Source organism: Chiloscyllium plagiosum, chromosome 30 (assembly GCF_004010195.1).
Source record: "Chiloscyllium plagiosum isolate BGI_BamShark_2017 chromosome 30, ASM401019v2, whole genome shotgun sequence".
Taxonomy (NCBI): domain Eukaryota; kingdom Metazoa; phylum Chordata; class Chondrichthyes; order Orectolobiformes; family Hemiscylliidae; genus Chiloscyllium; species Chiloscyllium plagiosum.
This window is the reverse complement of record NC_057739.1, coordinates 3,147,973-3,174,961: the sequence shown is the minus strand read 5'-3', so window position 1 is coordinate 3,174,961 and position 26,989 is coordinate 3,147,973. Positions and strand designations below refer to the sequence as shown.

General features: G+C 40.2%; 1 protein-coding gene across 3 annotated transcripts in view; it reads left to right on the top strand.

Annotated features, from left to right (window-relative positions):
- The window catches only part of LOC122564706 (tubulin beta chain-like), a 64,693-nt gene extending 40,049 nt beyond the window's left edge, over nucleotides 1–24,644 (top strand). For 2 of the 3 annotated variants that reach the window (XM_043719824.1, XM_043719823.1), the window contains exons 2-3: nucleotides 19,687–19,797; nucleotides 22,826–24,640. In XM_043719824.1, the coding sequence (XP_043575759.1) occupies nucleotides 19,716–19,797; nucleotides 22,826–23,883 (1,140 nt within the window). In that variant the 5' untranslated portion in view covers nucleotides 19,687–19,715 and the 3' untranslated portion in view covers nucleotides 23,884–24,640. Of the gene's footprint in view, nucleotides 1–19,686; nucleotides 19,798–22,825 lie in introns of all 3 variants that reach the window. The other variant, XM_043719822.1, reaches the window with a different exon arrangement.
- The last annotated feature ends 2,345 nt before the right edge of the window (nucleotides 24,645–26,989 follow it).

Sequence of the window (26,989 nt, the reverse complement as noted above, 5' to 3'; positions counted from 1 at the left end):
ACTCCTCAAATTCTGAAGCAGTCCATGTCAAACTGTAACAAGACCTGGACAAAATCTGCACGTGGGCTGAAAACTGGCAAGTAACGTATGTATCACACAAATACCAGGCAATGATCATCTTCAATATAAAACACCTAACCATTGCCCCCAGATGTTCAATGGTGTTATCATCACTGAATCCCTCACTATCAACATTCTGAGTCTTAATGACCAGAACAATGCTAGATTAGTTATATAAATAAAGTGGCTACAAGAGCAAGTCAGAGGCTAAGAGGATTGCAGGGAGTAACTCAATTCCTGACTCCTCAGAGCCACCATTTACATGGCACAAGTGAGGAGTCTGATGGAATACAGTACTTCACACTTGCCTGGGTGAGCGCAGTTCCAACAATACTCAAGATATTTGACACTATCCAGGACAAGGCAGCCTGCTTGATTGTTACCACATCCGTAAACAATTCAGTACCTCCACGATCTATAAGATGCACTGCAGCAATACATCAAGGCTCCTTAAACAGCACCTTCCAAATCTACAAAAGCTAACATCTAGAAGAACAAGGGCAACAGATACCTGGGAACACCACCACCTCCAATTTCCCCTCGAAGTCACCCTCCATCTTGACCTGGAAATACATTGTTGTTCCTTCACTGTTACACTCCCACAGTCCAAAGATGCGCAGGTCAGGTGAATTGGTCATGCTAAATTGCCCATTGTTTAGGACTGTTAGTCAGAGGGAAATGGGTCTGGGTGGGTTACTCTTTGGAGGGTTGGTGTGGACTTGTTGGGCCGAAGGGCCTGTTTCCACACTGTAGGGAATGTAATCTAATCTTACTGTGTCAGAATCTTAGAATTTCCTCCCTAGTGACATTGTGGTTCATCCTACAACTCATGAAGTGTAGTGGTTCAAGAAGACAGCTCACCACCACCTTCTCAAGGGCAACTAGGGATGGGTATTAAAGGCTGGTCCAGCCACTGATGCCCACATCCCATAGATGAATGAAAAACTCACAAAAAGCTAACATTCAAATTCAGCAGGTAATGGGCCTTTATTACAAAGGAAATGGATTATAAAAATAATGAAGTTTTGCTAATATCATACAGGGCACAAGTTACAGCACACCTGAAATACTGTGAACAGTTTTGGTCTGTTTATCTAAGGAGAAATATACTGGCATTGGAGATGGTCCAGAGTTGGTTCACTAGATTGATCCCAGGTGTGAATACTGATGAAAAGTACTCATTAAGTACTTCTCCTATGTCCTCAAATTCCACACACAACTTCCCACTACTGTCTTTGATTGGCCCTAATCTTACTCTAGTCATGTTTTTATTCCTAATAAACCTATAGAAGGCCTTAGGGTTTTCCTTGATCCTATCTGCCAACAATTCCTCATGTCCCCTCCTGGCTCTTCTGAGCCCTCTCTTTAGATCTTTTCTGGCTAACTTATAACTCTCAAGCCTTTCATGCCTCATCATCACATAAGCCTTCTTCTTTCTCTTGACAAGAGCTTTAACTTCTTTAGTAAACCATGGTTCCCTCTCTCAACAACTGGCTCCCTGCCTGAAAGGGATTTCTTATCAAGGACCCACAGTAGCTGGTCCTTAAATAAGCTACACATTTCAAGTGTGCCTATCCCCTGTCAAATCACATCATAATTGCCTAGTATTCACATTAGTGAGAACACAGGTTAATAGATTAGATGAAATTGCGGTTGACAAAGAGGAGGTTTTAGCAATTTTGGAAGATCTGAAAATAGATAAGACTCCTGGGCTGGATGGGATTTATCCTCTGATTCTCTGGGAAGCCAGGGAGGAGATTGCAGAGCCTTTGGCTTTGATCTTTATGTCATCATTGTTGACAGGAGTAGTGCCAGAAAACTGGAGGATAGCAAATGTTATTCCCTTGTTTAAGAAGGGGATTTGGGACAACTCTGGTGATCAATCATGTCAGTGAACCTTACTTTGGCCGTGGGTAAGGTGTTGGAAAAGGTTATAAGAAAGGATTTATAATAATCTGGAAAGGAGTCATTTGATTAGGGATACGCAACACAGTTTGTGAAGGGTAGAGTGCCTAACTAACCTTATTGAGTTCTTCGAGAAGGTGACAAAACAGGTGGATGAAGGTAAACCGGTTGATGTGGTGTATATGGACTTCAATAAGGTGTTTGATAAGGTTCCAGCTGGTAGGCCATTGCATAAAATACGGAGTTTCAGGATTGAAGGTGATTAGTGATCTGGATCAGAAATTGGCTAGATGAAAGAAGACACAGTGGTTGATGGGAAATGTTCATCCTGGAGATCAGTTACCAGTGGTGTGCCTCAAGGATCTGTTTGGGTCCACTGCTGTTGTAATTTTTATAAATGATGTGGGCGTAAAAGGATGGTTAGTAAATTTGTGGATGACACTAAGGTAGGCAGAGTTGTGGATAGTGCCGAAGGATGTTGCGGGTTACAGAAGGACATAGACAAGATGCAGGAGCTGGGCTGAGAAGTGGCAAATGGAGTTTATTGCGGAAAAGTGTGAGGTAATTCATTTCGGAAGAAGTAACAGGAACGCAGAGTACTGAACTAATGGTAATGGTAAAATTCTTGGCAGTCTAGTTGAATAGAGAAATCTCGGTGTCCAGGTACATAAACCCCTGAAAGTTGCCCTGGGGAACTTTAACCCCTGAAGGTTGTTCAGAAGGCATATGGTGTGTTGGCATTTATTGTTAGGGGGATTGAGTTTCGGAGCCACGAGGTCATGCTTCAGCTTACAAGACACTGGTAAGGCTGCACCTGGAGTATTGTATACAGTTCTGGTCACCGCATTATAGGAAGGATGTGGAAGCTTTGGAAAGGGTTCAAAGGAGATTTGCGAGGATGTTGCCTGGTATGGAAGGAAGGTCTTATGAGGAAAGACTGAGGGAACTGAGGCTGTTTTCGTTGGAAAGGTGACTTAATCGAGACATATAAGATAATCAGAGGGTGAGAGAGTGTGGACAGTGAGAGACTTTTTCCTTGGATGGTGAACGTTAACGTGAGGAGACATAACTTTAAATTGAGGGGTGATAAATTTAGGACAGATATCCGGGGTAGTTTCTTTACTCAGAGTAGCAGGGGTGTGGAACAGCCTGCCTGCAACAACAGTAGACTCGCCGACGTTAAGGGCATTTAAATGGACATTGGACATACATTTGGATAATAATGGAACAATGTAGGTTAGATGGGCATCAGATTAATTTCATGGGTTAGTGCAACATCGAGGGCCAAAGGGCCTGTACTGCGCTGTAACGTTCTATGTTCTATGTAGGAAGAGTTTGGAGGGATATGGGCCGGGTGCTGGCAGGTGGGGCTAGATTGGGTTGGGATATCTGGTCGGCATGGACAGGTTGGACCGAAGGGTCTGTTTCCATGCTGTACATCTCTATGACTGTGTGTGTGCCTGGATTTTCTAATGAGGGGTGGTTGAGTAGTTTGGGCCTGTACTCTCTGGAGTTTAGAATAGTGAGATGTGACATAATTAAAACATATAAGGTTTTTAGAAGACTGGACAGGGTAGATGCAACAACATTGTTACCCCTTGTGGGAGAAACTAGTACCAAAAGGCATAGGGGTCACCCATCTAAAACGGAAATTAAGAGAATTTTTTTCTTTGAGGGTAGTGAATCAGTGGAATTCTTTATTGCAGAAGGATGTCGAAGCTTGCTTATGTATATTCAAGGCTGAGATAGATTTTTAATCACTAGGAGAATTAAGCATTATGGAGGAAAGACAGTTAAGCGGAGTTGAGGATTATCAGATCAGCCATTATTTCATTGAAATACTGCTTCTATATCCTATGGTCTTGTAGTTTAAATGGCTTCTTGTGGATCAGTGATACTGTGATTGCGAGCACCGCTTTCAGATTGTCAAAGGCACTCTGACAAGCTTACAAAAGTTTGAGGAAGCAAGGATCTGACACAGCTTTTAGAGGATTACACGGTTGCTAGGAAAGATCTCAAAGATGGACTGAGGAGAGCTAGGAGGGGGCATGAAAAAGCCTTGGCGGGTAGTTTTAGGGAAAACCCAAAGGCTTTCTACACTTATGTGAGGAATAAGAGAATGATCAAAAAATAGGTAGGGCTGATCAGGGATAGTGCAGGGAACTTGTGTCCAGAGTCTGAAGAGGTAGGGGAGGACCTAAATTAGTGTTTTGCTTCAATATTCACTAGAGAGAGGGATCTTGTTGATAGTGAGAACACTATAGAACAGTTTATTAGGCTTGAACAGATGCTGAAAAAGTTTGACAAGCATCGAGATAGATAAGTCCCCAGGGCCGGACCAGGCATATCCGAGGTTACTTTGGGAAACGAGGAATGAAATTGCTGCACCTCTGGCGATGATCTTTGCATCCTCACTCTCCACGGAAGGCGTACCGGATGATTGGAGGGAACTGAATGTTCTTCCTCTATTCAAGAAAGGGAATAGGGAAATCCCTGGGAATTACAGACCTGTCAGTCCTACGTCTGTGGTAAATAAGGTACTGGAAAGGATTCTGATGGATAGGATTTTTGACTATTTGGAAAAACATAGTATGAGTAAAGATAGTTAGCACTGCTTTGTGAGAGGCAGGTCATGCCTCACAAGCCTTATTGAGTTCTTTGAGGATGTGACGAGACAAGTTGACAAAGGAGAAACAGTGGATGTGGTGTAAATGGATTTCAGTAAGGCATTTTATAAGGTTCCCACGGTAGACTCATTCAGAAAGTCGGAGGTCTGGGATATAGGGAAATGTGGCTGTCTGGAGAAGAATTGGCTGGCCAAAAGAAGACAGCGAGTGGTAGTGGATGGAAAGTATTCCACCTGGAGGTCAGTGACCAGTGGTGTCCCGCAGGAATCTGTTCTTGGTCTTCTGCTCTTTGTAGTTTTTATAAATGACTTGAATGAAGAAGTGGAAGGGTGGGTTAGTAAGTTTGGCGATGACACAAAGGTTGGTGGTGTTGTAGATAGTGTCAAGGGCTGTTGCAGGTTACAACCTGGATAAATGCCAAGTGATTCATTTTGGAAGGTCAAATTTGAATGCTGAATACATGGTTAAAGACAAGATTCTTGGCAGTGAGGAGGAACAGCGGAATCTTGGGATCCACATACATAGATCCCTCAAAGTTGCCACCAAGTTGATGGGGTTGTTAAGAAAGCGTATGGTGTTTTGGCTTTCATTGGCAGGGGGGTTGAGTTTAACAGCGATGAGGTTATGCAGCTCTGGTTAAACCACACTTAGAATATTGTATCCAATTCTGGTTGCCTCATTATAGGAAGGATGTACGTGCTTTAGAGAGGGTGCAGAGGAGATTTACCAGGATGCTGCATGGATTGGAGGGCTTGTTTTATGAAGGGAGGTTGAGTGAGCTAGGCTTTTCACACTGGAGAGAAGAAGGAAGAGAGGTGACTTGATAGAGGTGTACAAGGTAATGAGAGGCATAGGTAGAGTAGATAGCCAGAAATATTTCCCCAGGGCAGAAATGGCTGTCACAAGGGGTCATAATTTTAAAAGTGATAGAAGGAAGGTATAAGGGGAGATGTCAGGGGGAGGTTCTTTGCTCAGAGTGGTGGGTGCATGGAATGGGCTGCTAGCAGTGGTAGTAGAGTCAGATACATTAGGGACATTGAAGCGACTATTGGACGGCAGTAAGTTGAGGGGTGTGTAGGTTAGGCTGGTCTTAGATGAAGATAAATGCTCGGCACAACATCATGGGGCGAAGGGCCTGTACTGTTCTATGTTCTTTTCCTATATCCAAGCAAAGTTTCTGTCTTTCTTCGCAAAATTTAATGAAGGAACAAACCTCCAATAAAATCCACACGGCTTTGTCACACAATGAGGCTCAACGCTTTGTGCTGACAAACTAATTTTTGCCAGATTTCTACTGTACTAAATTGTCTCTTTTCAGATGATTAAACTGTTCAGTCAGGTAATGTAAATGTTCCTCCCAAATGTGGCTGAACACAATTGAAGCATTGATGTAAAGAGCACAGTTACATAGTCCCTTAGTGACTTCATTGTTTAATCATTGGAACATCGTTGTTGCCTTTTTCATTTCACACAGTATCACTTTGCATTGATAAAGCTAATCCAATGTTACAAGAACATTCAATGGAACTTGCCAATATCCCATGAGTAAGTCAATTTTGGAGAGGATCACACATGTTCAGTTCTTTTAATACAGTCCTCCAATCTTGGAATCTGCTTTTTTGTTTGTTAATTTTATGATAATTAATATAAGATCTTAGCAACCCATTCAGTTTGGACACCACCACAGTCTGTGAACTCCAGCTGCTGTGGCTTGATTCAGTAATGCCATTGTCTATCATGAACTTAATCCCTTCCCTAATGGGCGGCATGGTGGCTCAGTGGTTAGCATTGCTGTCTCACAGCACCAGGGACCCAGGTTCAAATCGAGCCTCAAATGACTGTGTGGAGTTTGCACATTCTCCTCGTGTCTGGGTGGGTTGCCTGTAGGTGCTCCGGTTTCCTCCCACCATCCAAAGATGTACAGGTTAGGTGAATTGGCCATGCTAAATTGCCCATAGTGTATAGGGATGTGTAGGTTAGGGGCACTAAGTCAGGGGACATGCAGGTTAATAGGGTAAGGGAATGGGTCTGGATGGATTACTTTTCAGAGGGTCAATGTGGACTTGTTGGGCCAAATGGCCTGTTTCCACACTATAGGGATTCTATGATTTAACTAATCTTCTGGATTGAGTTTGTAAGGATGATGTTTTATAGGTAACACATCAAAAAAGCCAGAGACGTTTTGACTGAACTGTTCACACAAGTCAATGAATGAGTCTGTAATAGCCTTTATTTCAGTTGTTTTTGGAAGATTAAATATTATGCTACCTTACCTTATTTATTATCCAATATGACTGCCGGGATTCATCTTTTGAATTTTCAACTTCTGATCCACTCATCAATTTTTTTGATTTTCATTTCACTCTACTTCATCCAATAATGTAAGTACATTTTTTCTCTTGACTATAAATCCCCACTCCCTCATTGAAATATCTGTTTAAAGATATTAACATCATACACTACTGTCCTTTCTTCCTTCTCTCTGGAATACTCAGTACATCATTGAGTTTCTTTTTGATTTGATATGGTCCAGAAAAACTTGCTTTTAATGATATCCCCCTCCCCTGAGACAGGTAAGGTAATAATACTAACAATATTTTTCCAGCAGCAAAATGTTGAATTTTTGTCTTATCTGCTCTAGATTTCATAATTTGTTGAGCACTTTTTGCTAACTCGAATCCTTTTGTTAATTTTTCTCTGAAACTTAAAACATAGCTGGAAGCATACTCTAAGCTTTAGTTGATCACTTCTTAATTAGTTTGAGTGGTCCAAAACTTTGTGTTCAAATCAGTTCCAAAGAACAATGAACTCAGTAGGAACATTTCTAATGACAAAACATAACTAAGAAATTCCTTCATTACAATAAAAATCATCAGAAATTCCAGACAATAAGCACTAATCACGATGTCCAAAGTTTGATGACAGCTTTCCAATACACACAGTGGGCGATAAACAGAAGATGTAAATTATTTAATGCCAAACAAATCATAATTTCTTTGATTAATAGAAACAAAAAAAAATTGAATCTTGATCTGATTGTATTTCTTTCGGTAATCTATATCTTGTAAAAAAAAAATTGAACTCTTCCACTCTCACATTAGCAGCATTTTTTCCTAAATAAACTGCTTCAGAAAATGTTGTGGTAATATGCAAACTCATTTAAAGATTACTGGTTTTATGTAGGGGTCCTACACATTCTGTTAAAAAAGACAAAGGTTTAGTTGATGGTGTGTGTTTCCCCATCGCATGAACATGTATGGCATGCCTAGCAAAATTTGACCATATCTTTATGTAATCTGGCCAATAGAAATGTCTTAAATATTTCAGTCTATGTTTTCCTAATACCCAAGTGACACATTTTTGGAATTTTTTGAGCCAATCACAAAGATTTGCTGCCACACTTGAACAGAACTAGCACGATCCATATATCATCGGCCAGTATCTTGTATTTGAGGTGATCTCCATTTCCTCATTAGTGTATTGTCTTGTAAAAAATAAGATTGAGTGTTGGTTGTAACTCAATTTCTGAGCAAGCTGTTGGTGTAACTCTTTTCAATTCAGTATCTGTTGCATTCTATTGAAGAAAATGGGACAAACATGGCAGTCTCACTCTCTTCACCTTAACATTTCTCTTTACATTTTTGAAAATTGTGTCTATGACTAAATTATCAAATCATCTCCCTTTTTCAAAGGCTTTGCTTCTTTCAGTCTAATTTGATGTGACTTAGATCTAGTCACAATACAATCAGAAAAAAATCCAGGATTTTTCCTCATGATTTGGAGATGCCAGTGTTGGACTGGGGCATACAAAGTTGAAAATCACACAACACCATATGTAGTTCAACAGCTTTAATTGGAAGCACTAGCTTTTGGAGCACTGCTCCTTTTTCCTGTCAGCATTTTCTTTTTCTCTACTAGTTGTTTCCCGACGTTCAGTAAAGCTAGTGTTCTTGAGCCAGCCATGTAAATTCTCAAGATAAAATCAATTTCTTCTTAATTTGTTGTATTACTCCAACTACAACTTCACTGTTTACGAAGTTACTCTTTAACTCTGTAAAATGACAATGTTTTGTAAGCTCATCATAGCTCCACTTAATAGATTTCCATTTTCTCCTCTGTTAACATCCCCCCTAACCCTTGAAAACAAATATCATTAACCAGAATCAGTGACTGATGTGGTCTAGTGTTCATCTCCTTTATGAGATAAAATGTTGAGAACGTCCCATGATCCGATTCTCTTTATCAATATTCAAAAAATAATATTTCATGACTGTCCGGAGTTATCTCTCCCGTTTTTTATACATTCTAAGGAAACATTCTCTTTGTATTACCATTGCAGTTTTAATACCCAGTATCCTGATGTCCCCTTTTCAGTGATTTTTTTAGTATGTCCAGTCTTATTAAAATGAAAGTTTTTTTTAGTACAGGTAGACAGCCCTTTATCCGAAAACCAAAAAGCTCCAAAGTCCAAAAGTTTTTTTGTGAAGATTTTTTCTCATTAACAAGGTTGTTTGGCTTGCAAACAGTTAACCCAACTCTACACCCACTCGATGCGTGTCACTCAGATGTGACATAGAGGGGCTTGACTCAGCCCTGGCAGGCCTCAATTCTGTTTCTGGGCCTGTTCTACTCACAGTAAGTCTGTTCTTCGGAAAGATATTTTAAAATTTCACCATCAAACTGTCACTTATTCTGAAATTCGAAAAATTCTGAATTCTGAAAACCAGCTGGTCCTGAGCATTTCGGATAAAGGATTGAGCACCTGTATTACTTCTTGGTCTTTCTCCTCATTGCTTTGGCATCCTTCTGTTTGTTTTCCTCAAAACTGTACTATTTCCACCTGCAGACTTTCTATTCCTCCAATTTCCCTGTAGATTTGCATATAAATGTGTCAGATATCATAGGTATCAGCCAGAACTGCTGCTTTTCTGATCATTTATACTTGGTTTTTCATCTGAATAAATTCTTCGGTTTGCAGGAATACTATTTCTGAATTTTTCCATAATCATAATTTTCCTTACTTTCTCTCAAAATTTTCCTCCAACTTCAGTTAATGAAACCACAAACTCTGCATACGTCCATATCTTGTTCTAAATTTTCACTGATAGCCCACAGGGATAAGCTCAGAGCTTTTTTTAAAAATCTGTTTCATAACCTGCAGATTATTCTTCTGACAAATTTGCATACATCAATAGACCTGTTGAAACATTTCATAAGATTTGGATCCAAACACCTTTTGACACTTTATTTGTCGAACTACCCTTTTCAAATAGGTTGAAATACCTTTTGAGTCTAGATTAGAGTGGTGCTGGAAAAGCACAGCAGTCAGGTAGCATCCAAGGAGCAGGAAAATCAATGTTTCGGGCAAAAGCCCTTCATCAGGGCTTGGATGCTTCTTGGATGCTGCCTGACCTGCCGTGCTTTTCCAGCACCACTCTAATCTCCAGCATCTGCAGTGCTCCCTTTCACCTGAAATAACTTTTGATTCCATCCTCAGTAAATGTAAGTACTAAGCACAGATTTTCTTTTTGTTAAATAAATCATCCTCCTAGCTGCTACCTTATATTTCTTTAAGTTTTACTCTGGCCAAGTCATGTTTGTTCTAATTTTCATACTTTTATTCTGAGTTAAAACTTTTTAAATTTAATCTCTTTTTCCATTTCAAGCTTTTTTAGTTCCAAATCTTCCTGTTTTATTCTCCTTCCTTTTAGGACAAAAACAAGGAAAATTTTTTGTTTCTCCAAGGGTTGTGCAACTTTGAAACTCTCTGCATTGAAAGCGGTAGAGGCAGGCTCATTGAATATTCTTAAATTAGAGTTGGTTTAATTTTTGATAGACAAGAGAACCGAGGGTAGATGAGAATGTGGAATTCGAAACCTAATTGGACTAGCCACGATCTTATTGAATAGCAGAACAGGCCTACTTCTGCTTCTATTATGTGTACATGTAGCTGTTTGAATCGGTCTGAAGATGTATGACAGGAGGACAAGGGGGTTATCAAGTTTGAAATGCAGTGCAGAAAATGAAGCTGAGGACGAAGATCCATTTTTGGCCGTGTTCTGCAGGCGGAAGCTAACCAAGATGAGCAGTGCAGAAAAAATGTTAATGATCTTTTCAAGTCAAACACTGAGACTGAAGCAGCTAAAGCTTGAAGACTGCATGATATTTAGCATGTTAAACCCTTTAGTAGTTTAAGGATTTTTCCCCTCCAATATAGAGAAAGCAGCAATAGTACAAAACCATGTTATAATATTACTGGAATGTGATTTTTAAAAAAAATCATTCTATGTATCTGGGCTCCACTGACATTAATTGTAAAGTCTTAGTTCCCCTTTGGAAGTAAAGGTGGGCCTTCTTGAATAGAGGCTGTTCCACAGTGATGTTTGTGGACTAAGTAACCAGAGGCTTGGATGAATGCTGTGGAGTCTGAGGAATTTAAATTCAAATAATAAAACTGAAATAAAATATCAACCTGAACAGTATAATATTGAAACTGCTGGATGACCTTAGACCCTCGTTCTGGCCTATAGCAGAGAAATAGCAAAAGAGAAAAACATACCTGACCTCATCATTCCTAATCTGCCTGTCACTGATGTTTCTGTCCTTGACAGCATTAGGAAGAGTGTCCACATAGTCCTTATGGCATCAATGTTCTTCCTTCACACTTGATGTTGTTGGGCATGACTATCAGGCTAAATGGGATATACTCAGATATGTAAAAATTCAAAACTGATTATCCATAAGGTCCTGTGGGCCAAACTTCTGCCTATTTTCTGCCACTCTCTACCATTGCCATCAAATTGGGGGACATGGTTGGTTCAGTGAGGAGTGTGGGAGAACAGATCAAGAACAGCACCAGACATACCAAACAATGAGGTGCCAACTTTGTGAAACTACAACAAAAACCAAATGTCTGGTAATTAGCAGAAGCAGCATGTTGTAGACAGACAGAAGCGATCCTAAAACCAGTGGATCTCACCAAAGCTATGTAGTCCTGCCAAATCTACTTGTGAATGTCATTGGAAAAGTAAACATCTAGCACAAGAGGGAAGCTTCAGAAACATCCCCATTTTGAAAGAGGGCAGTGTCTAATATTGAGTGAAAAAATACTGTTCTGAGGGTTGTACCATCATCAATGTCAGTCCTTGTCCAATTTGATTCATTCACATTGTTGTGATCTCCATTGCGACCAAACTTCTAAAACGAGACACAAATTTTCTAGTGCCGCGTGCAAAATATTATACAGAATTTCAAATTAAGTCTGTTGCTAAAACAAACTAGATACATTCAACATTAATGAAATAATATAGAATCCCTACAGTGCAGATAGAGGCAATTCTACACATTAAGTTTACACTGACCCCCTGGTACTGTGAGGCCGTAGTGCTAACCACTGAACCACTTGTATTGCTGACAGCCTTAATCAGGCAAGGATGGTATATTTGTGAGATGAAACAGATGCTACAGCAATGGATGAATGGACACCGCACAATAATTACCAGACAGGAGTGTTCCCTCCCACTCGGGGAACACTTCAGCATTTGGACTTTTGGCCTTGGATTTTCAGGTGACCATCATCCAAGACGGACTTCAGAGTATGCAACAACATACAGTGGCTGAGCAGAGGCTGATAACCAAGTTCGGAACCCATGAGGATGGCCTAGACCAGGACCATGGGTTCATGTCACACTACAGGTGACCCCACTACACTATACACTCGCACAATCACACACAAGCACTTATATACACACACTCTTCTATACTCACGCACTCACGCAGACCCCCTCTCTTCCCCACACTCACACAGGCTTAAACTCCATCACAATCACATGCACACTTTACCAAGCATGCACACACGCAAACACACTGTCTCATGCACACACACACTCTCGCTCTCTCTCTCTCTCTCTCTCTCTCTCTCATGGACGCATTTGCAGAATTATATTTGCAGATACATTCTTTTTTGCTCAAAAAGCACACAATCTGTAGGAAGTCAATCCATGTAATAGTTTATAAATTCCTACTTTGGAAATAGAATGACTCTGACTCAAGATTGGGATACAGACAAACTCTAACCTCACCTTTAATGCATTGTCTGAGCTGAGATGTCACTTTTTTTATAAAACCTTAAACTATCTTGAGAATGTGACTTAAAAGAAATTCTGGGATTTACATATTAATGAACCAAAACCTGCAATCCATTCTAAAAGATGAAAGACTTAACAGCAATCTAGGTTTCTTCAAAGTTAAAAATTACACAACACCAGGTTGTAGTCCAACAGGTTTATTTGGAAGCACTAGCTTTCAGAGCGCTGCTCCTTCAGGTGGTTGTGGAGTATAAGATTGTGAGACACAGGATTTATAGCAAATGTTTACAGTGTGATGTAACTGTGTGTGTGGGGGGAGGTGGGGTGTCATACTATAGGTGAGACCCCATTGCACTATACACACACAAACACGCACACTCCTGCAGACACACAAGCTCTCTTACAGACCCATACACTCACGCAGACCCTCTCTCATCCGCTCACACATACACACTCACAAATGCACCTTCTCACAGACTTCTATTCCTTTACAATCACACTCACACACATACACACACTCTCTCGCAGACACTCATAACCCCCCTTCCCACCAACACACACACCCACATATAAGTTTGTGGGGTGAATTTGTACTTGCAGAATTACATTTTACTTTGCTCAAAAACTGCATGAATCCATGTAAGATTCTGTAAATCCCTTTTTTACATTAGAATCAGTGTGCCCATTGTGGCACAGACAGTCTCACACAGGGCCTGTCACACCTTCAGTGCATTATCTGGCCCGACATGACACCAATTGTTAAAGTTCACTTGAGAATGTCACTTTTGAAAAAGTTTTGCGATTTACATATGAGAGAATTGAAACCAACATGGTCATTCTAACAGATGGGAGACTTAACAAACAATCCAGGTCTTTTCAATATATAATTTCAGTTACATCACACTGTAAACTTTTGCTATAAATTCTGTGCCTTACAATCTTAAACTCCACAACCACCTGATGAAGGAGCAGTGCCCTGAAAATTAGTGCTTCCAAATAAACCTGTAGGACTATAACCTGGTGATTTTTAACTTTGTACACCCCAGTCCAACACCAGCATCTCCAGATCATAGGTTTCTTCAATATTTCAGTTGCATGACATTGTGATCTTTTGCTATAAATTCTGTCTTATGATCCTGTTCCATAGCTACCTGATGAAGGTGCAGTGCTTCAAAAGCTAGTGCTTCCAAATAAACCTGTTGGACTGTAACCTGGTGTTGTGTGATTTTTAACATAATTGATCCAGCATGATATGCAGACCAACTGCTGTACAATGGCCAGTCTAATGTTGTATGATACTCAGGCTGACACAGTATGATACTCTAATTTATGGTGTATGATATGCAGACTACCCACTGTATGATATCCAAACTGACACAGTGTAATGCTCAAAATGACATTGTACAAGGCTCAGATTAACTGCTTTCCTATACTCAGAATGACACCATATGATGCTCTAATTGATGGTGTATGATATACAGACTAGCCACTGTGCAATGGTCAGTCTGATGCCATATGATATTCAGGCTGACACTGTAGGATGCTCTGACTGGTACAGTACAATGCTCGAAATGATCCTCAGACTAATGCTGTATGACCATAAGAGGTCATTCAGCCATGTTTACATCGCTATTCAGTGAGGTCATGGCTGATCTGAGAATCCTCAATTCCACTTTCCTGCTTTTTTCCCATACCCTTTGATTCTCATGCTGATTCAAATTTTATCTATCTCAACCTTGAACATAATTAACAACACATGCTCAACAGCCCTGTGCATTAAAGAACTCACACACTACCCCTAAAATAAAAAAAAGAGTCCTCCTCATCTTAATTGGACAACCTCTCCTGAGATTATGTCCTCTGGTCCTAGATAGTCATTAGGGCGTAAGATAGAAGAGCACAATTAGACCATTCAGCCCATTGAGTCTGCTGCACCATTCTATCATGGCTGATATGTTTCTCAACCTATTCTCCTGCCTTCTCCCTGTAATGTTTGATCCCCTTTTACTAATCAAAAATCTATCTATCTATCTATCTATCTATCTCTGCTTTAAAGACACTCAATGAATTGGCCTCCATTCTGCAGAAATGAGTCCCACAGGTTCACCACTCTAAATGAAGAAATTGCTCTTCTCAATTCTAAGGGGTTGTCCCTTCACTCTGACGCTGTGGCCCTGGATCCTAGTCCATTGTAATAGTGGAAACATCTCCTCCACATCCACCCTATCCAGCCGCCTCATTATTCTCTAAGTTTCAACCAGATCACCCTCATTGTATAAACTCCATGAAGGATAGACCCAGAATCTTCAATCACCTGTCACATGAAAAGCTCTTCAATCTTGGGATTATTCTTGTAAACTTCCCAGACATCTTCCAATGTCAGCATATCCTTCCTTAGATACGGGGGGCCAAGTTGTTCACAATATCCCAAATGCCTTATAAAGCCTCAGCAGCACATCCCTGCTCTCATATTCTAGGTCTCTCAGTCCAAGGATCTGCAGGTCAGTGAATTGGTCATGCTAAATTGCCCATAGTGTTAGGTGTATTAGTCAGAGGGAAACGGGTCGGGGTGGACATGTTGGACTGAAGGGCCTGTTTCCACACTGTAGGGAATCTAATCTTATCTAATCTAATAAAAATGAATGGCAACTGAACCGGTGTATTAAAGTTATGGAAGATGTAATAGCAAAACATATAGAAATGCATATGATCAAGCAGAGTTAGCACACCTTCAAAAAGGGAAAAACCAAGTGTGGTTTTTCCCTTCATGAAGCTGTGCTGACTCTGCTTGATCATATTATGCATTTCTAAATGTTTTGCTATTACATCTTCCATAATGGACTCTCAACAGTTTCCCTCCCATTTCATATAAGGGTATTACACTGGCAGTTTTCCAATTCTCTGGCACTTTTCCAGAATTTAAGTATTTTTAGAAGATTACAACCACTACATATATTATCTTGTCTCTACTTCATTTAATATCCAAGGAAGCAACCCATCCTGGGGACTTACAGAGACATAAACATATCAGCCTTTGGCCCTATTTTGCCGGCATTAAGAGTTAGGTTGTTCTCAGTGCCTCATTTTTCCAGGTCTTCCACCTCCCGTCTGTAGTTTATTTCGTCGCCATCTGCGATTCAACCAACTATGGTGGTGTCATCAGCGAACTTGTAAATGACATTAGTCTGGTCTTTGGCAATGCAGTCATGGGTATACAGTGAGCATAGTAGGGGACTAAATACACACCCCTGGGAGGCTCCAGTGTTGAGTGTTAGTGAGGATGAAATATTGTCCCCAATCTTCACTGATTGTGGCCTGTGGGTCAGGAAACTGAAGATCCAGTTGCAGAGAGGGGGACTTAGTCAGAGATCACTAAGTTTAATAATCAGTCTCAAGGGGATAATAGTGTTGAAGGCTGAACTGTCAATGAGTAGGATGCTTATGTAGCTGTTCTTGGTGTCAAGATGTTCTAGGGAAGAGTGAAGGGCAAGTGATATGGCATTTAATGTGGATCTGTTGGTCCGATAGGCAAATTGGAGTGGGTCAAGAGTAGTGGAGAGGCTGGAGTTGATTAATGCCATGACCAGCCTTTCAAAACACTTCATGACCACCAAAGTTAGAGCCACTGGGCAGCAGTCATTGAGTCATGCTGCATGTGCCTTCTTGTGCACAGGGACGATGATGTATTTATTTACAACTTGCTTTTGCCCCTTATTATTTAGTAATTTTGAAATCCTATTAGTTTCCTCAATTATGAGGATTGATGCAAAGTATTTAGTCAATTCTTTTGCCATATTCTGGTTCCCCATTATTATTTCCCCAGTCTCATTCTCTGTGTTTGCTTCGGCCTCTCCCTTCCTTTTCTATATGTAAAGAGAGGTTATAAGGAAAAACTGAGGAACTGTAGACCTGAGAGTCTGACGTCAGCTGTGGGTAAATTGTTGTAGGTGATTTATGGACATTTAGAGACGCAAAAATTAATTTAGGGACGGACAGTCAGCATGGTTTTGTGCAAGGAAAATTGTTTGTCTCAAACTTATCTGAGTTTTTCAAGGAAGTTACCAAAATAATTTGAGGGCAGAGCAGTAGACGTTATTTACTTGGACTTTAGTAAATCTTTGACAAGGTTCTGCATGGTAGACTAACTAGTAAAGTTAGTGTTGGAAAAATTAGCCCAATAAAGCTGAGATCACACAAGCCAGATCAGGTGAAATTGACAAGCTGTTTATTACAAACGATATCACTGGAAGAGAAATTGTCTAGACTGACACAGAACTGACAGTCAGTACAGGTAGATCAAGGATTCTCTTCCCTGAGCAGAGAATCAAGCCAGTTTTTACAAGAATATTGTACAATGATGCTAATTGAAAATAGGGGAAATACAATGGTAATCCAGTTACGATGGTGATAATGGCAAAGTCCCTGTCAGAAGAATGTCCTGAATGTGGATACAATGAAGCACCCTGGCAGCATCAAAGAGTCTTTAATGGGAGATTCCAGTTCTCTTCAAGGGTAGGTGAGAATGTCCCTTTCCTTGGCAGTAAGATGTTTCCATTGTTTCTCTCCGGTGAGCGAGGTATTCTGGTGCCTCTCCATCTGACCTGTCCTTTGTGTGGATTTGACATCAGTAGGGTACGAGACTGCCCTTAAGGCTTTGGGTGGGCTGTGTTGATCGGGTCCAATAAGCTTATTGTTAGATTGTCTTGGGAAGTGTATTCCCTGGTCTGTGAGTTACTGCGGTCATGTCTGGTTTCTCTTGTCAGTTTGTTTGGTCAATGCTGAGGCATTCTGGGTGTTTATTGTGTGGTTTGGACAGGCTTGATTTTCTGTGTTCTCTGTGGCCATGCTGTGGGTAGGCAGGGTGGCAGATCTTTTCCCAGTTAGGTCACATGGGATTCAAGGTAAGCTTGCAAATTGGATATATAATTGGCTTAACAGCAAGCGACAGAGGGTGGTGGTGGAGGGTTGCTATTTGGACTGGAGGCTTTCACCAGGGATCGGTTCTGCGTCCTCTTTTGATTGTCATTTATATTAATGATTTAGATGAGAATATACAAAGCATGGTTACTAAGTTTGTGGATGACACCAATACTGGTGACACTGTCGACAGTGAAGAAGGTTTTCTGAGATTACAAAGAGATCTTAATCAAATGGGTCAATAGGCTGAAAATTGGCAGATGGAGTTCAATCTGGATAAATGCAAAGTATTGTATTTTGGTACAATAAACAAGGGTAAGGTTTACACAATTAATGGTAGGGCCTCAGGCAGTGTTGTAGAACAGAGGGACCTAGAGGTGCAACAATAATTCTTTGAAATTTGTGTCAAGTTAAAAGTTGAAAAGGCTAGTTAAAAAGGCATTTGGCACGCTTACCTTCATTGCTCAGTCCTTGAAGTTTAGGAGTTGAGAAGTCATGTTGAGGTTATGCAGGGCATTGGTTATACAGGACTGAAATAGTGTGTCCAGTTCTGGTTGCCCTGTTATAGGAAGGATATTATTGGAGGGGCTTCAGAAGAGGTTTATCAGGATGTTACCAGGTATGGAAGGTTTGAGTTTTAAAGAAAAGCTGGGATTTTTGTTTTACTGGAGCATAGAAAGTCGAGAGGTGACCTTAAAGAAGTTTATAAAATCGTGAAAGATATAGATAGAGTTGGTGGTAGGTAAAGGGGGCACATTTAAAGGCGAGAAAAGGGAGATTTAAAAATCTCATGAGGGGCAAATGTTTTACACAGAGGGTGGTTCGTGTGTGGAATGAACCTCCCTGAGGAAGTAGTGGATGTGGGTACAATTACATTTATAAGACATTTGGGTTTGGAGGGATATGGGCCAGGAGCAGGCAGATGGAACTAGTGAACAAAGGGTCTGTTTCCGTGCTATACGACTGTATGATTCTGTGATTCTATCAGGTCTTACTGTCCTTTTTTATGTTATTGCTAGTTTAGTCTTACTGTCCTTTTTTATGTTATTGCTAGTTTAGCTTGAATGTTTATTTTTTTCCCCTGTATTATTTTTTGATAATCTTTTGTTGGCTTTTGAAACTCTCCGATTCCTCTAGCTTGCTGCTAAGCAATCTCTGACACATTGCATGTTTTTTTTAATTTTGATGCTCTTCTTAACTTTCTTGGATTGCTATGCAGATCGCTAGACTCCTTTCCCATTCACTTCAGCCAAGTGTGACTCCATTCGTTTTTTTTTTAATTATCTATATTTAACACAGTTGTTTCTGACCCAGGTTTATCATGTGCAAATTGAATGTTAAATTTTATGTTTTGGTTGCACGACATATCGTTCTATGAAACTAATTACTTTTCATGACGACTTCTGTCAATTTACCACGATATGAAGTTAGACTGACACTTTGTACACCACAATTTGAGTATTGTAATGTTCAGACTAACATTGTACGATGTTCAGATTGATGTGATACGACACTCAAGTCAATGCCATACATTGTTCAGTTTTTTGCTATATGATTCTCAGACTGACACTGTACAGTGCTCGATTTCTCACTGTATGATACTCAGAATGACAGTGTGTGATGCTCAGACGGATTCTATTCAGTGCACAAACTGATATTGTATGATACTAAGAATAATGCTATATGTTGTTCAGAATAATGATATATGATGCTCAGTCTGATGCTTTTTGATACTCAGAATAATGCTATATGATGCTCTAAATGTTACTATATAATGTTCAGATTAATGTTGTGCTATGTTCAGACAGATGCTGTACAGTACTTGGAATGATGCTGTATGATTCTCATTTTGATACTGCAGTGTTCAAATTTGTGTGGTATGACACTCAAATAAGACACTAATGATGCTGAGATAACGCTGTACGACACTCAGACAACACTGTACTTAGTTCAAACTAATAATGTTTGATGCTCAAACTGACTATTTATGATGCTGAAATTGACATGGATAACTAATGATGTGGCAGTACTGAGGGATATGGTATGATTGAGGTTTTGACAGGCTAATTAAATTTAGCTTTTTGATCCAGGTGGCAAGTATGTGCCTCGTGCTGTGCTCATGGATTTGGAGCCTGGTACTATGGACTCTGTTCGCTCTGGTCCCTTTGGACAAATATTCAGACCAGATAACTTTGTGTTTGGTAAGTAAAGTTTATCAGGTAAACAAGAACTCACATTTATAAGTGCCAGTCAGGCTCTGAAGTACTTTTGAAGTATTGTTGTTCGGGCAAACGCAACTGCCAATTATAGCCAAAGTGTCGGTGTTAGTGTCACGTTAATTGATTGGTCCAGTAATCCAGAAACTCAGGTTAAGACTCTGGAGACATTGATTCAAATCCCAACTTGGCAGTATTTAAGATAAATTAATAAATATGTAATTTAAAAACTAGTCTTAATGCTGGTAACCATGATTGTTGTAAAAGTCCATCTGGTTCACAAATGCATATATTGAAGGAAACCTGTTATCCTTCCCAATCTGACATACATATGTCTCCAATGATTGACTGACTCTTAACTGCCCTTCAAAATGGCCTCACAAATCAGACAGAACACACAAACACACAATTAGCGATGGATGACAAATGCTGGCTTTGCTATGATCCCCACATTTTGTGAGTGTTGTCCTTCAACCAACATCAGTACATGCCAGCTAGGATAGCAGGAAATATTGTAACACACTTCTTCAAATTGTGCCAGGAAATCTTATATCCATCTGAATAGAGCTTTGGTTTAGAATCTTATTTAAGAGATAATGCTTCCAACATGCTGCACACTCTCAGTTCACTCTAGATTATACAGCACAGTACAGGCCATTCAGTCCTCGATGTTACGCTGACCTGTGAAACCAATCTGAAGCCCATCTAACTTACATTATTCCATTCTCATCCATATGCCTATCCAATGACCATTTGAATGCCCTTAAAGTTGGCGAGTCTACTACTGTTGCAGGCATTGTGTTCCATGCCCCTACTACTCTCTGAATAAAGAAACTACCTCGGAAATCTGTCCTATATCTATCATCCCTCAATTTAAAGCTATGTCCCCTCATGCTAGCCATCGCCATCCGAGGAAAAAGAGTAACCCTCTGATTATCTTGAAATCTTTCTGGATTAGGGCTTGAACTCCGCAAATTTGAAATATGTATTTCGTGTATGAGTCAAATTAATTTTCATATGACAAAATAATGGCAAGAAATGTTCCAAGGAAACATCCATTCATCACAACTGTCTGCCTCCTATCAATTATCCAAATATGTACCCAAGTCACCTTTGTCGCTTTAATTTAATTCTTCCATTCTTACTTCTTCAATAAATCTGCATGTGGCATTCAGACAGAATTCTCCTCCACATATAAAGTTGTCTAGGCTCATTCATTTTGGGCAGGCTTATATTTAAGTTAATATTTTGCTGTAAATAGTGTTTTTATAAAATTGCTTTAATTGATTCTTTCTGTTCCCTTCTGCAAGGGAAAAGCCTCCCTCAGAATGAGACTCTTCCTGCGAATTTGGAAAGAGCATCTTTGAAGGGATGGGTGCGGTTAAAAGTTTTGATTAGGAATCCCGATAGTATGGGTCATTAATTGCAGGATGTCTTTTAATTTATTTCTTACATGGGTGCTGAGACCTGCACAAGACTGCAGCTGAGGAACAGAGAGCAGGGAGAGAGGGAAGGAACTAGGAATTACAGCTGGGAATTGTCGGGATCATTAACAAGGTGGGAAATCAGCTGACTATAGGCTATAAGAAGGTGTACATATGCTGGGTATTCACGACTCAATAGTGAGATTGAAGTCTGTAACAACAATGATCACAGTTTTATGGGTAAGGCTGCCTCTTCCCTTTGTCAGAAACACCATTAGTTTGGCCTAGTCTGCCTGTTTGCCCCAAAGGGATTTTATGATGTCTGCTGCTAACATGTTATACTCTTACTTTGACATCATTATCAGGCTTTTTGGCTTATCCTAATTATATGCTTTCTTTGTTCATCTAGAGTAGCATCACTATGACATAGGAATTTGATGCAACAGTGGTAACATTAGTAATCCAGAAACCCAGCTAATACTCCAGGGACTTAGAAGTTGGTGGAAATAAAATACAGTTAATAAATGTGGAATACGAAACTCATCTCAGTAATGATTACCATGCTATCATCGGTATTTGCAAAAACCCAACTGGTTCTCTGACATCCTTTAAGGAAAGAAGTCTGCTGCCCTTAACCTAATTCCCTCCAAGTTCCTAACAAGCCACTTGGTTCAAGGGCAGTTAGGGATGGCATCATGGACCAGCCTTGCTGATAACATCCACAACCCACAATAAAACAAAAGCTTTTGGCATCATGGTGGCAACGTGCCAGGGACCTGTAAACGTTTGTCTTGTTTTAAGAAACAGGATGACAAAAAGCCAGCAGTAGGAACAAAGGAGAACTTGATGAATGCATAAACAAACTGAACAAAGAGCTGCATGTTATGAAACACATGAAGCCACAGTCATTATAGCTGCGGACTCCAATCCTGCTGCTGAGTTGTGATTGCCCATTGTTTGTACAACTTCTTATATACTCTGGTCAGCTGATTTCTCACCTTGTCCAACTTGCTCGTCTTTTCCCATAGTTAATCAGCTCAAAAGTGGTATTACTTATTGTTAATCATTTAGTTGTATGTTTATTGTGGGGTTTGGGTGGTTGTGCAGCGGATTGGTTTTTATTTTTCACATTTAGAATTTGGGGTTAAATTTAATTTAGTCTACTTTCTGCTGGGAGAAACTCTCTTAATGACTTCAAGAATTGTCCTACTACGCAGGTACCCCTTGGAAATCCCAATTAAAGAGAAACAGAATGATGAAGTTGAGAAATGATCTAAAATCACTTGCCATTATTCACAGGAATAAACATGCAGCTGTATAAACACACAGCTGTGTAAGGTGCACTTCAAATCATTGCTCAAGTTGCAACAACGCCACTCATAATTGAGAACTTTATTCCTCTACACTTGTGTAATTCAAAAGTCTGGCTGTTATAATTGCTGTTCATGCAGTTCATCCAGATAAGACTAAGCTTTGAAAATAATGTATAAGTAATGTTGATCTACATTATCGTTCCAAAGAACAAAATCCTGGCAAATTGATCAATTGCCTAAGAGTTTAAGAATTTAAATCATTCTTGTTTGTTGTAGGTCAGAGTGGTGCTGGCAACAACTGGGCCAAAGGACATTACACTGAAGGAGCTGAACTGGTTGACTCTGTTCTAGATGTGGTGAGGAAGGAGGCGGAAAGTTGTGATTGTCTCCAGGGCTTTCAACTCACCCACTCGCTGGGTGGTGGAACTGGTGCTGGTATGGGCACACTCCTCATCAGCAAGATCCGTGAAGAATACCCTGACAGAATAATGAACACATTCAGTATCGTGCCTTCACCAAAAGTGTCAGACACAGTCGTGGAACCTTATAATGCCACCCTGTCTGTCCACCAGCTTGTGGAGAACACTGATGAGACTTATTGTATTGATAATGAGGCTCTGTATGACATTTGTTTCCGAACCCTCAAACTCACAACTCCTACTTATGGTGACCTGAACCACCTTGTATCAGCCACCATGAGCGGTGTAACAACCTGTCTGCGTTTTCCCGGTCAGCTCAATGCTGACCTGCGTAAACTAGCAGTGAACATGGTCCCCTTCCCCCGTCTGCACTTTTTTGTGCCAGGTTTCACTCCTTTGACCAGCCGTGGCAGCCAGCAGTACCGTGCCCTCACAGTACCTGAACTTACCCAACAGATGTTTGATGCCAAAAACATGATGGCAGCCTGTGACCCTCGACACGGCCGCTACCTGACCGTTGCTGCCGTTTTCCGAGGACGCATGTCCATGAAAGAGGTGGATGAACAGATGTTGAATGTCCAAAACAAAAACAGCACATACTTTGTTGAATGGATTCCCAATAATGTTAAGACAGCTGTTTGTGATATCCCACCGAGAGGCCTCAAAATGTCTGCCACCTTTATTGGCAATACAACAGCTATCCAGGAGCTGTTTAAACGCATCTCTGAGCAGTTTACTGCCATGTTCCGGCGGAAAGCTTTCTTGCATTGGTACACTGGTGAGGGCATGGAAGAGACTGAGTTTACTGAGGCTGAGAGTAACATGAATGACCTGGTTTCTGAGTACCAGCAATATCAGGATGCTACATCTGGAGAGGAGGCTGAAGAGGAAGAATTAGGAGGAGAAGAAAATTAAGCTATATATTGTGTATTAGTCTACAAAGCTTCAGATGGGCAGTCCTCTTTTGCCATTCTGCACTTTCTTGTTTTAATATCAAATGCTACTTTGTAAGGGGAATAAATTTAAATAATTGCAATGCAGTTTTGTTTGGAGTGTTGTTTTCCAAGTTTGAATCCATTGTGTTTGTATTATTTAATGAAAACCCAGACAGTTAAGAGATCCATTGCTAAATTGATCTATATATGTACAGTGGCTAAGTGAAGATATTTTCATTATATGACAATTGGTATAAGATAAAGAAAAAGACTTTTAATGAGATACGTGCAGATATAAGAGAATTTTAAAACTTACTATTCTGTATCTTAATAAAAATCTTAAGTTGATCTTCTGGTCTACAAAACCGTGCTTCCTGCTGTCACACATTTTCATTATAAATTCCCAATACCACTTTTGTACTGGAAATTACCTGTTTAAACTCATCATCGTGTAACTGCATCATCTGGTCAGTGGGTTACCTTTCCCACAGGCTCTTCTCAATGTTTTTAAACATTGCCATAAATATTTTTGATCCACCTTCTTTCCCTCAGTAGCAGAAATATCTTTGTCCAAAGTAACAATTATACAAACTATATATTTTTAATGACATAATTTGTGATTAAAATATATCCATTGAATTGTCTTCTGTGTCTTTTAATGCCTTCTTAAAACTTTTTGCTTGAAACTGGTTGACTTCTCCCAACAGTTTGAGTTTGGGCATTATGGAGAAGAAATTCACTGGAATTATGATGCTTTCTCGTGGCACTACAGATTACACCAATTGCCTGGCACCAAGCAGTGCCATGGCTACAACACTCTGCTCTAGGAATTGGCAAACTCAGTGTAGCACTGTCAGAAACAGCACTCTGTGAACAAATTTCTCCGATATGTCTATTCAGCTGTGAGCTGAATTGGATTGTACAAAATGAGCATATGCAAACTATAAAATTCTACAGGATGCATTAGTACAGCACTGTTGGAAAATGTTTTAGCTTATTGCAAATTATTTTTAAAATAATTTGCAGAAACATTGAAAGGCATATTTCAAAAACTCAATTGAAGTGCAAATTAAGTAACATAAACAATGAGTGGGAGAATCAAATATGGAAACTAATACCACGCATCAGAGAAAGCAGAAGACGCTGAAATCAGAAAGCTAGAGGTTTTGTCAAGATAATACTCAACCTTCAAAATCATTTATATTTTGAAGTTATTAATTAATGCCAACCTATGCCAAGGACATGGAAAAAGGCAGAGGTATGGTCATGAAAACAAAGTCTTTTCAATTCGAATGTTTTAAAAGTTTAATTTTTTAATCTTTTTGAAGGAACTGGATGAGAGTCTCTATGCCAATTCCTGAGCAGAGTGTCATGGGCCACTAACTATGTCCTGTGGTACTGCTCTGATCTCCAGTTGCCTTTGGGGGAGTATGGATGCAAATATGTTGGAAGCAGTCGAAAGAAGACTAGACTAATACCTGGGATGGGTAGACATCTTAATGAGGAAAAGACTAAGCTTGGATATGCCGAGTTTATAAGAGGTGACTTGATCCTGAGATGTCTTAATAGGTTATAGAGTCATGGAGATATACAGCATGGAAACAGACATTTTGGTCCAACTCATCCATGTTGAACAGATATTCAAAAATAACCGAATACCATTTGCCAGCATTTGGCCCATATACTTCTAGATCCTATTCATATACCCATTCAGATGCCTTTGAAATGTTGTAATGTACCAGCCTCCACCACTTTGTCTGCAACTCATTCTGTACGTGCACCAACCTCTGCGTGAAAATGTTGCCCCTCAGGTCCCTTTTCAATCTTTCCCCTCTCACCTTAAGCCTACGCTGTCTGATTTTGGACTCCCCTATCCTGAGGAAAAGACCTCTCTTCACTCTATCCATGCCCCTCATGATTTTATAAACTCCTATAAGGTCATCCCTCAGCTTCCAATGTTCCTTTTGCATGTAGAAAGGATATTTCCTCTTGTGGGAGAATCTCGAACCAGAGGCCGCTTTAAAAATAACATTTAAGACCAATGATACTGTTTTCTAACAAGGGTTGCAAATTTTGGAACTCTTCCTCAAAAGGCGATGTTGGTCATGTCCTTGAGTATTTTTAAGGCAGATAGATACTTGATAAGCAATGTGGGCAGGTGAAAGATTATCAGGGGTGAATGGGAATGTGGAGTAATCAGATCATCTATGACCTCATTGAATTTATGAGCAGGCCTGAAGGACCAACTGGCCTACTCCTTAATTCAGGGTGATTAAGGGTCAACCAAATGGATGAGGAAACCACAGCAGGTTGAACTGGCAAATCAAAAGGGAAGAGGTGGGAGTAGTGATGGCAGTAAATAAATGTGATAAGATGGGAAGATAATAGGATATTGGATGCTGAGAAAGAGATGGTTGAAATGGAATCACACTGCTCCAATCCTACTCCAGTTCGTTTGTTACTGGCCTTTTCCCCAATGCACCATTTAACCTTCCACCTAAAAAACAAACAAGAAACAAAAGAAAGGAAGAAAGTTTTAGAGAGCTTTGAACTGAAGAGGAAAGAACAGGTGAGTGAATACTTCACTGACAGGCAGATATTAAAAATTCTGTGTAATATGTACAATACCACATTGGGAGGCACGGTAACTCCGTGGTTGGCACAGCTGCCTCACAGTACCAGAGATCTTGGTGCGAGTCCAGCCTCGGGTGACTGTGTGGCATTTGTACATTCTCTCAGTATCTGTGTGGGTTTCCACCAGATGGTCTAGTTTCCTCCCTAGCTCAAAGGTGTGCAGGTTGGGTAGATTGGCCATGCCACAGTGTCCAGGGGCATACAAACTAGGTGGGTTGGCCACAGGAAATGTACGGATAGGGTCTGGGTAGGATTCTCTTTGAAGGGTCAGTGTGGACTGGATGGGCCAAATGGTCTGCTTCCACACTAGGGATTCTATGATATGAAAATATGTGAACTTTGTAATATAGTGTTCAGGGACGTGTAGGCTAGGTGCATTAGTCGGAGGAAATGTAGAGCAGGGGAATTGGTGTGGTGGGATACTCTTCAGAGGGTTGATGTGGACTTGTTGA